General features: G+C 38.1%; 1 protein-coding gene and 1 pseudogene across 1 annotated transcript in view; one reads left to right on the top strand and one right to left on the bottom strand.

The window, feature by feature from the left end:
• DOP1A (DOP1 leucine zipper like protein A) overlaps positions 1-12,143 on the bottom strand; it is a 129,505-nt gene that overhangs the window by 86,570 nt on the left and 30,792 nt on the right. Inside the window, exon 3 of the mRNA XM_052645494.1 lies at positions 11,313-11,494. Coding sequence (XP_052501454.1) covers positions 11,313-11,494 — 182 coding nt within the window. The remainder of the gene's footprint in view (positions 1-11,312; positions 11,495-12,143) is intronic.
• LOC128053064 (acyl-protein thioesterase 1-like) lies at positions 1,068-3,244 on the top strand (annotated as a pseudogene).

Here is a 12,143-nt window from a genome sequence, read left to right as displayed (position 1 = left end):
AGTGAGAGACAAAATAACTACAAAATATTAATTCATATATACCAACATGTATAAATCTTTTAAAAATGAAATAGTAAGTTATACTGCTTAGCTTAAAATCATATCTATCCTGTATAGTGATGACTTCTATATCCATTAAACAAATCTAGGTCTCTCATCTGAGCTTTGTACTCATAAACCCAAAGGTCACCCAGCTGTTTCATAAGGCCTTCAAATTCCACAATTCGTAAACAAAATTCCCCTTCTTTCCCTTCCCCCAAGTCTGATCCTTCCCCTGTAATTTCCATTTCAAAATATGGCAACAGAACCCATCTGTTTGACCAAATACTGTATATCTCAGAGTGATCCTTGATCCTTAAAAAAATAAAAAACTTTAAGCTGGAATCAGTCATCAAGTTTTCTCTACAAGCCATTCTCCTAGATATTTGTTGTAAATATAATAAATTCTCTCCACTTCCACCAGATAGTTCCTTAGAAAAGACCACCAAGATATTTCAAACATATCTTACCAAACATCATATTTTAATCATTGAATTATCCAGTACTGCTTCAGTATTGCTCTGAAGCAGCTGTTCTCAATAAAACCCTTCACTGGTTTCCTGCTGGTTATTGTCTAACTGCTTACTGTGGCTTTAACATCTTGCTACTACATACCTCTGTACAGCCCATGCATGCTAACCAATATCACTCCTGCACCCTCTGCTCCAGCTACATTGAACAATTCCTCTCAAGTTCACTTCAGAACTTTCCACTCTCTTCAGCACCCAGGCCTTCACACGTGCTGTGCTGAAAGGTACAATCCCTGCTCCCTCACTTTCTCCTCATTGTCTGCATGACTCCTAGACTTTCAGGAATTGGCCTAAGCTGTTTCCCTGAGAAGACTATCTCCTAATCAGACTAGGTTAGGCTCCTTATTAAATGTTCACATAGTACCCAATACTTATTTATTTCTAATAAGTAACTTTGTTTTACTAACAATAAGTAAATCTATTGCTGTGCTAATAATAAGTAATGCTACTCCTTGAAGCAAAAGGAACCATCAACAAAGTGAAAAGACAACCTATAGAATGGGAAAAAATATTTGCAAACCATATATCTGATAAGGGGTTAATATCCAAAACATGTAAAGCACTTGTACAACTCAATAGTAAATAATAATAATAACCTAAGTACAAAATGGTCAAAGGACCTGAATAGACATTTCTCCAAAGAAGATACGTGGTCAACAAGTACATGAAAGGATGCTTAACATCACCAGTCATCAGGGAAATGCATCATGAGATCGCATCTCATGCCTGTTGGAAGGACCATCATCAAAAAGAGAAGAGGTAACAAATGCTGGTGAGGATGCAGAGACATGGGAACCCTTGTGCACTGCTGGAGGGATCCCAAACCAGTACAGCCGCTATGGAAAACAGTATGGCGGTTCCTCAAAAAAGTAAAAATTCCACTTCTGGGACTACATTCAAAGGAAACAAAAACACTAACTCCATTTTCACACCAGCATTATTGATAACAGCCAAGACATGGAAACTTAAGTGTCCACTAATGGATGAACAGATAAAGAAGCTGTGAGATATATATACACACAAACACACACACACATATATACAGGAGAAGGCAATGGCACCCCACTCCAGTACTCTTGCCTGGAAAATCCCATGGACAGAGGAGCCTGGTGGGCTGCAGTCCATGGAGTCGCTGAGGGTAGGACACAACTGAGCGACTTCACTTTCACTTTTCACGTTCATGCATTGGAGAAGGAAATGGCAACCCACTCCAGTGTTCTTGCCTGGAGAATCCCAGGGATGGGGGAGCCTGGTGGGCTGCCGTCTCTGGGGTCGCACAGAGTCGGACACGACTGAAGTGATTTAGCATATATATATATATATATATATAATGAAATATTATTCAGTCATAAAATGAGGAACTCCTACCATTTACAACCTCATGGATGGACCTTTAAGGTATTATACTGAGATAAGTCAGACAGAAAAAGACTAATACTGTATGATCTCACTTACAGGTAGAATCTTAACTAACAAAAAAAAAGACAAATATAAAACCCACACTCATAGAAAAAGGGACCTCAAATTTGTGGTTATGAGAGATAATGGTTAGGGACAGGGCGGGGGTGTTAGAGGAAGGTGGTTAAAAAGTACCAACTTCCAGTTATAAGATAATTGAGTACTATGGATGTAATGTAAAACATGATGACTATAGTTAACACTGCATGACACACAGCAAAGTTCCAACAGTAAACCATAAGAGCATTCTAAGGAGAACAGTCTTCCCCATTATTCTTTTCTTCCTTCTTTCTGTTTTATCTAAATGAGATGATGATGTTTGCTGAACCTATTGTAATCATTTCACAATATATGTAAATCAAACCAACTTGCTGTATACCTTAAAATTATACAGTGATGTATGTCAATCATTTATCAGTAAAACTGGGGGAGAAAGATTAATTCTGATAGGTAACTCTGTAATATCAGAAAGCAAGAGGCCTTTTGGCCTGGCTGGATGCCCGCTCTGCCTTTCGCTTCAGATGTGTGATCAGTGGAACTGGTGTATATAAGGCAATAATATATCAGCCCTGCTGCCTGCCATTATGTTCGCTGCCCAGAAGGCCACTGCTGCGGTGATCTTCCTTTGTGGCCTGGGAGACACAGGGCACGGATGGGCAGAAGCCTTCACTGGGATCAGAAGTATCCACATCAAATATATCTGCCCGCATGCACTAGTTATGCCTGTAATGTTACATACGAACATGGTCACGCCTTCTTGGTTTGACATTACTGGGCTTTCACCGGATTCACTGGAGGATGAAACTGGAACTAAGCAGCAGCAGAAAATGTAAAACCTTTGACAGAGCAAGAGATGAAGGACAGCAATCCTCCTAACAGAGTTATTTGGGGAGGATTTTCTCAGGGAGGTGCTTTACCGTGGTACCTGGCTCTGACCACACAGCAGAAGCTGGCTGGTGTCACTGCTCTGGGCTTCCTTTCCACAGGGCCCGATCAATGGTTTGAGGAGAGACATTTCTGTTCCTCAGTGCCATGGAGATCTGGACCTTTTAGTACCCCTAATGTCTGGTGCTCTTACCGCGGAAAAGCTAAAACCACTGGTAAATCCAGCCAATGTAACCTTCAAAACCTATGGAGGCGTGAGGCACAGTTCATGTCAACAGGAGATGATGGACATCATGCAGTTCGTCAGTCACCTCCTACCTCCCGTTGACTGATGCTGCTAAGAGGCCTTGTGTAGACGTGCACACCAGCATCGTCTATTAGAATACACACTCCTGCCTGTGCCCAACCTTGAAACCTCTAATGTCTGCAGTGGTAAAATGTTTTGCAAATACACACCAATGACACAGGCTAAATAAAGTCTCCTCATGGGAAATGCATGATCTTTGAAGCTTCTATATACGTATTTTTATATGATATAATCCAGGACACATCAGTATTAAACTAGCAGTATACACTAGTATTGAATACACTAGTATTAAATAGAGAGAGAAGCAGCCAGCTTCTTTCTCCCAAATGTAATTCAGCAAAATAATAAAATACTGCAACCAGATTTTTTATTACATCACTTGAAAATTATTAGCATGCTTAATGAAAACTTGTTCAGATATAAACAAGCACTTAAAACATAGTTTATGTGTGTGATGATTTAAGACTACGGGCTTACACTCCAAACTGACAAGTCACCTTACAGTATCTGTATTTTTATATATGTGTTCATATATACCTAATGATTATAATGCATAGTAAGAATGAGGTGTTATTACATTATTCCTAATAAAAGGGATAATGTTTCTAAGTGTCAATAAAGGGCAATATTGCTCTCTTCAATTAATGGCCCCTTTATTTTGGGGAACAGCTGTTTCTTTGCTAAATATACTTTGTTTAATACTCTTTTTTCTCTGTAGAAAAGAAGTGTGTCCTTCTTTTTTATTCTTCACAACAGACCAAATATTTCCTGTTTGCCACAGACACCTGCTGTCAATATGTGCTGTAATTTAATATTCTGGATCACACACTTGATGGCACTGAAAATATATTTCTACTGACAGAAAGAAACTGGACATCCTTTCAGAGTTTCTACACTGCTTCTTAAAGTGGACCTTTAGCCACAGTTTAGACCTGCAGAATTACTAGAATCTTCAGTCAGGTAACAAGAATAATTCTGTATTTTCTTGTAATTAACTGAAAGAATAGTTAGGTCATATTCTAGTATGTTCTGGGATATTTAAGGCTGATCTTAAAACTGTAATTTCTAAGATGATTTGCTCTAAGGTGATTCTCTTCATAGCATAGTATTTACTTACTTTGCGCGTAGGTTTGAAACTAATTACAGCAGGAAGTGAACAATTCAAAAATTTTGCTTTACTCTTATTTGGCAATGGACTAATTTGAAATTTTCACATAGTCAGATGATCTTTTAAAGTTAGCTTTTGTGTAAATATAAAAGTAGCAATTATTTGATTTTAAATAGATTTTTCATATTATTGGTTAAAATTACTTGAAAACAAATTTCTGGGTAAATCTGTTTAGTCAGAACTCAATACAAATAGTGTAGTTCCCATACAGTTTAATATACAGCAAAAAATGTATGCTTGATATTTCTGAACTGTTGTTAATTATTCTGCTGAATTCCAACTGATTAGAACAATGTTAGGACTGTATCTTCACAAATGAGTGCTACTTGATGACAGAAATGATCTGGTATGGACTATAGATGATGTTAATAATTAAGCCATATATTTATACCTGGATTTACAGTTTTTAAACAATCACTAAATCATTTTACTTTACAGGAATATGAACTGTTGCTTCACTGATACAAATCAGCGAAATCTAATTTACAGCAAGAAATATTCCATTGAAACATTGTGCTGTAACGTGAGAAAATGTAAATCTTTTGCATGGTTTCTATCAATGTGAAATAAAATTGAATTCTGACTTAAAAAAAAAAAAGGCAAGAGACCATGACTCTCTTTATTTCTGTATCCTAAGACCTTAAAACCAAGTCCTGCCTTTACAAAGTGCTTAATAAATGAATTAACAATCTGTCTTGCTCCGACTTTATACTGAAAACAGAGGTCATCTAGTGGGAACTCCTCAACCTCCCACATTTCTGCCTTCAACTTTAGGTACAGTGTGACTTAAAACTACGGTAGTAGCCTTGCCTCAGGGTCCAATGTCTACCTTTCTCAGGGCCCTGGTTTATCCACCATACTTTTTCTTTCATATGATTTCTTTCTTCCTCCACTGACAACTGTGCTTAAATCTTTCCCAATGATTCTAAAAAGAGAACAAATGACAACAAAATTCTAAAACCTTTATCTTAATTACCTCCTGGCTTGAAGTTGCCTTCCTACTTCAACTTTTGGAGAAAAAACAAACAAAAAAACCACTTTCATCTACTCACCTTCTGATACGTCTACCCGCTCTATTAAAACTGTTCTCAATATTATCACCATTCTCTACTAAAGACCAGATCTGTTGGTCTACTTTCAATCCTGACTGTTTCATTTATCTGTAGTATTTGACACTATTCACCACAACTTTCTCTTGAAACTCATTCCCCTTTTGACTTCCAGATGAGCTCTGTCTCCTGGTATATTTTCTATCTCTGACTCTTGTTCCTTTCCACTGACCACTTTCATCCACCTGCCCTTTAAATAATGTAACTCCTAAATATTTATGAGGCTTCCCATGAATATTTCCAGGTGGTTCAGTGGTAAAGAATTGCCTGCCGACACAGGAGATACAGGAGATGAAGGTTCGATCCTGGGTTGGGAAGAGCCCCTGGAGAAGTAAATGGCAACCCATTCCAGTATTCTTGCCTGGAGAATCCCATGGACAGAGAGAAGCCTGGCAGACTACAGTCCATGGGTAACAAAGAGCTGGATAGGACAAATATTCACAGAATGGTCTTGTTCCTTTTCCCTACTTATTATTCACAAGGTACTGGTTGATCTCAGTCATTCTCTGCCACTTGAATGCTGTCAGCTCTAAAATCCCTCTCTAGAATTTGTATTAGCAAAAGTTTACTTTATATACCCACTTAATATTTTATGGGGCTCAAATTGCACATCTAGTGTTCTTAGTGACAGCTTAGTGTACTGTATCACATTAAAAAAATAAACTTGAAGACACAATATGTTTTATCATGTAATAGGTTACAGAACTTTAAAACTATTTGTATTTAATTATGCTAAAGCATAAACCTTGAGATTAAACTACTAAAAAATTAAAAATCCAACATAATACAAATTCTAGTTTTTAAATTAGCTATACTCTAAAAAATACAGAACAATTTTACTCCACAAGGTATGTGTATGTAAGAATGTCTGCCATATTTAGACACAGTATTTTAGAATTAATTTATTATTCTTATATAACATACTGCTAATAAAATTAGATACACTGCAACTTTGTGAAATAGTTGTTTTTTAAGACAAACTTTCTGTTTAAAAAGGAGCAGGCATGAGTTACATAGAAAAGTTTTGCCTTAAGGAAGGAATCTGTCAGTTATTACATGTAACACTGACTGAGCAATTCTCAGTTTTTTTTTAAAGTGCTCTTCAATAGAGTAGTAATTATCAGTATTAAAAAATACCTGTTACTGACTTTCAAAATGTCCACGAGGAATTTAAAGAGAAGAAACATATACAGTAAAATAGATCAATGAAATCAAAAGTTTGTTTTTAAAAAGACTAAAAAATGTGATAAACTTATGACAAGGCTGACCAAAATGTGCAAAAGGCTATCTGTATCGCTGGTGTCAAGAATGAGACAGGAAAACTAAATATGCATGTGTAAAAGAATGAAATAAGATCCCTATCTCATGCCATTCACAAAAATCAACTCAAAATGGATTAAGTCCCTTAAATACAAGGCCTGAAATTATAAAACAGGAGAATATATACATAAAAGTTCCTTGACATTGGTCTTGGCAATGATATTCTGGGACAGGAAACCTAAAGCAAAGGCAGCAAAAGCAAAAATAAACAAGTGGGACTGCATCAAACTAAAAGGAAAGAGAGGATAAGATACGGGGAAGCCAGAATAAAAAGTTCTAGCATATTTTAAATCATAGCTCCAAAAACAGGAAGAGAGAATACATGGAGTAAAGGCAATTTAAAAAGACTCCAGAACTGATGAAAGGTATTGACTCAAACCCATTCACGGATCACAGTCTTGTCATGGTGAAGACGCTTGTGCAACTCAAAGAAGCTATGAGCCATGCCGTGCAGGGCCCCCAGAGACAGATGGATCATAATGAAGAGTTCTGACAAAATGTGGTCCACTGGGGGAGGGAATGGCAACCCATTCCAGTATTCTTGTCACGAGAACCCCATGAATCATATAAAAAGGCAAAAACATATGACACTGGAAGATGAGACCCCTTCAGGCTGGAAACTGTCCAACATGCTACTGGGGAAGAGTGGAAGGTAATAACCGATAGCTCCAGAAAGAATAAAGCGACTGGGCTAAAGCAGAAATGACGCTCAGTTGTGGATGTGTCTGGTAGTGAAAGTAAAGTCTGACACTGTAAAGAAAAATGGTGCAGAGGAAACTGGAATGTTAGGTTCACAAATCAAGGTAAACTGGACGAGGTCAGGCAGGAGATGGCAAGAGTGAACACAGACATCAGGAATCAGTGAACTAACTTGGACTGGAATGGGTGGATTTAATTCAAATGACCATTGCATCTTCCACTGTGGGCAAGAACCCCTTAGAAGAAATGGATTAGCACTCATAATCAACAAAAGAGTTTGAAATGCAGTACTTGGGTGCAATCTCAAAAACAAAAGGAGGATCTTGGTCTGTTTCCAAGGCAAACCATTCTGTATCACAGTAATTCAAGTCTATGTCCCAACCACTGATGCCGGAGAAGCTGAAGTTGACAGATTCCATGAAAACCTACAAATCCTTCTGGAACTAACACCAAAAAAAGATGTCCTTTTCATCACAGGGGATTGGAATGCACAAGTAGGAAGAGAGATCCATAATAACAGGCCAGTTTGGCCTGAGAGTACAAAATGAAGCAGGGCAGAGGCTAACGGAGTTTTGTCAAGAGAGCATGCCGGTCAGAGCAAACACCCTTTTCCAACAATCCAAGAGACAACTTTATACATGGATACCACCAGATGGTCAGTATCAAAATCAGACTGGTTATGTTCTTTGCAGCTGAAGATGGAGAAGCTCTCTACAGTCAGCAAAAACAAGACCTGGAGCTGACTGTGGCTCGTATCATGAGCTCCTTATTGGAAAATTCAGGCTTAAACGGAAGGAAGGAAGGAAAACCACTAGGCTATTCAGGTATGACCTAAATCAAATCCCTTATGATTACACAGTGGAGGTGACAAACAGATGCAAGGAATCAGATCTGATAGACAGAGTGCCTGAAGAATGATCAACACAGGCTCATAACATCATACAGGAGGCACTCACCAAAACCATGACCAAGAAAAAGAAAGGCAAGAAGGCAAAGTGGTTGTCTGAGGAGGCTTCATAAATAACTGAGAAGAGAAGAGAGAAGTGAAAGGCAAGGGACAAAGGGACAGATAAACGGAAGGTAGAGTTTCAGAGAATAGCAAGGAGAGATAAGAAGGCCGCCTTAAGTAAACAATGCAAAGAAATACAAGAAAACCATTAAATAGAATGGGAAAGACTAGAGATCTCTTCAAGAAAATTAGAGATACCAAGATAATATCTCATGCAAAGATGGACATGATAAAGGACAGAAACGGTAAGAACCTAACAGAAGTAGAAGAGAGTAAGAAGAGGTGGCAAGAATACACAGAACACCTATACAGAAAAAGTCAAATGACATGAATGACCACAAAGGTGTGGTTCATCACCTGGAGCTGGATATCCTGGAGTGTAAAGTCAAATAGGCCTTAGGAAGCATCACTACAAACAGAACTAGTGGAAGTGACATAATTCCAGATGAGCTATTTAAAATCCTAAAAGATGATGTTGCTGTTAAAGTGCTGCACTCAATATGTTAGTAAATTTGGAAAATTCAGCAGTGGCCTTAGGACTGGAAACAGTTTTCATACCAATTTCAAAGAAGGGAAATGCCAAAGAAAGTTCACACTACCAGACAACTGCACTCATTTCACATGCTAGCTAGGTAAAGCTCAAAATCCTTCAAGCTCAGCCTCAGGAGTACACAACCTGAGAACTTCCAGATGTATAAGCGAGGTTTGGAAAAGGCAAGAGGAACCAGAGACCAAATTGCCAACATTCGCTGAATCATAGAAAAAGCAAGGGAATTCTAGAAAAACATCTACTTCTGCTTCACTGACTACACTAAAGCCTTTGACTATATCACAATAATCTGTGGAAAATTCTTAGAGGTGGGAATACCAGACCACCTTACCTGTCTCCTGAGAAACCTGTAGGTCAAGAAGCAACAGTTAGAACCAGACATGGAATAGCTCAACGGTTTCAAATTGGGAAAGGAGTACGATAAGGCTGTTTATGTCACCCTGCTTATTTAACTTATGTGCAGAGTACATCATGAGAAATTCCAGGCTCGAAGAGTCACAAGCTAAAATCAAGATTGCTGGGAGAAATCAACAACCTCAGACAATGCAGATGATATCATTCTAATGGCAGAAAGTGAAGAGTAACTAAAGAGCCTCTTGATGAGAGTGAAAGAGGAGAATAAAAATACTGGCTTGAAACAATATTAACAAAACTAAGATCATGGCAACCAGGCCCATCACTTCATGGGAAATAGAAGGAGAAAATGTGGAAGCAGTGACAGTTATTTTCCTGGGTTCCAGAATCACTGTGTGCAGTGATTGCAGCCATGAAATTAATAGACACTTGTTCCCTGCTGGCTCAGACAATAAAGAATCCACCTGCAATGTGGGAGACATGGGTTCGATCCCTGGGTTGGGAAGATCCTCTGGAGGAGGGCATGGCAACCCACTCCCGTATTCTTGCCTGGAGAATCCCCACAAAGGAGCCTGATGGGCTACAGTCCACGGGGTCGCAAAGAGACACGACTGAGCGACTAAGCACAGCACACACTCTTTGAAATGAAAGCTATGACAAACCACCACATCATATTAAAAAGCAGAGACATCACTTCGCTGACAAAGTTCTGTACAGTCAAAGTTATGGTTTTTCCAGTAGTCATGTATGGGTATTTGAGAGCTGAAACATAAAGAAGGCTGAGCGCTAAGGCATTGATGCTTTTGAATTGTGGTACTGAAGAAGACTCTTGAGAGTCCCTTGGACTTCAAGGAGTTCAAACCAGTCAATTCAACCTTCAGGTTTGAATGAATATTTAATTCACTGGAAGGACTGATGTTGAAGCTGAAGCTCCAATACTTTGGCCATCTGATGGGAAAAGTAAACTCACTGGAAAAGACCCTGATGCTGGCTGGGAAAGATCGAAGGCAAAGAAGAAGGGGCTGGCAGAGGATGAGATAGTTAGATAGCATCACTGACTCAATGTACATGAATCTGAGCAAACTCCAGAAGATAGAGAATAGAGGAGCCTGGTGTGTTACAGTCCATGGGGTTATAGAATTGAATACAACTTAGGAACTGAATATACATAACACTGATTCACATATTTTAAAATCCCAATGAATCCCAACCAGGATAAATAAAAAGATGAAAGTCAAAGTGATGGTTGCTCAGTTGTGTCCGACTCTTTGTGACCCTATGGGCTGTAGACCACCAGGCTCCTCAGTCCATAGGATTCTCCAGGCAAGCATACTGGAGGGGGTTGCCATGCCCTCCTCCAGGGGACTTCCCAACCCAGGGATCTAACCTGGGTCTACTGCACTGTTGGCAGATTCTTTACCATATGAGTCACCAGGGAAGCCCATTTATCTTTAAATGTTGTGTTAGTCGCTCAGTCATGTCTGACTCTTTGCAACCCCATGGACTGTAGCTTGCCAGGCTCCTCTGTCCATGAGATTCTCCAGGCGGGAATACATCACAGTAAAACTGCAGAGCACTGGGAATTCCCCGGTGTTCCAGTGGTTAAGACTCTGTGCTTCCATTCCAGGAGATCCAGGTTTGATCCTGTCAGGGAACTAAGATCTCACAAGCTGCACAGTGAGCCATAAATAAATATATAAAACACAATGCTTTTAAACTTAAGTAAATTTTTCTAATGTACTTTTTAATCAAAACAATTACAACTGATATTGAAAACTTTCATCATTAAGGAGTTTTCAATTGTTTAGCTTTTACTGCAAAAAACATTAAAAAAAGTTTAAAAATACTTTATTTACATGCAAATACATAGTAAAATTATCTCACCTATATAAAAACAGATCTTTGGCAAGTCGCTTAGGTCCAATGATTTTGAAGATAATTTCATATGTTTCAAGTGCCTTCCGATGAACTCCACCCGGTAATGCTGGATGTAGACATTGAGCCAGGCGCTTGCCTATGGTCAACTTTTTGGGCACTACTTGGTATTTTGCATTATTTTGTAAAACCTTGAAGAAAACATCAATTCAGTTGAGAAGGAATATTGCATTTCATTTTACTTCCATTTTCTGGCATAGTATTATCAAAAATCCTTGATATAGGACTTCAAAGGAGAAAAAATTATAGAGGATGTAAAAAAAAAAATTTTGTTTTTGTCAGTTACATCAGTAAAACTAGCTTGAAAATTAAAACTGAGGATTTAAAAATATTTACTAATTTGTTTAAAAAAAATCAACTTGTTACATGTAAACAGAAATAACATTTTTATGAAAAATAATAGTATTTTCCAAAATAAATTTGCTCAGAAGAAAGGTACTATTTTAGATTTTTGAAAATCTTTTAACAGCCTTCAACCTTTTTTTTTGATACACTGAAATATATTTAGAAAACTGAACCTCAACAAAAACATGTAGCTGGAAGAGGAACAACCACCGCTGTAGTATATCATATTACAGCAAGAACACAAATGCGATTATACTTATCCATTCACTTTCACTACTTTCCCAACTGGACCAAATACATATTGCTGTATTTATTCAAACACAACATTTCTTTAGAAAAGATGGTCAAGGTAGAGTTTATAGGAGATACAAACTCATAAATACCACCCAAAGGAGATTAATTTATTTAAATAATAGAAGACTTATAAATGAAGTT

The sequence above is a fragment of the Budorcas taxicolor genome, chromosome 9, assembly GCF_023091745.1.
Source record: "Budorcas taxicolor isolate Tak-1 chromosome 9, Takin1.1, whole genome shotgun sequence".
NCBI classification, from domain to species: Eukaryota; Metazoa; Chordata; class Mammalia; order Artiodactyla; family Bovidae; genus Budorcas; species Budorcas taxicolor.
Note: the sequence above shows the minus strand (reverse complement) of the source record. Positions and strands in the feature narration are given on the sequence as shown.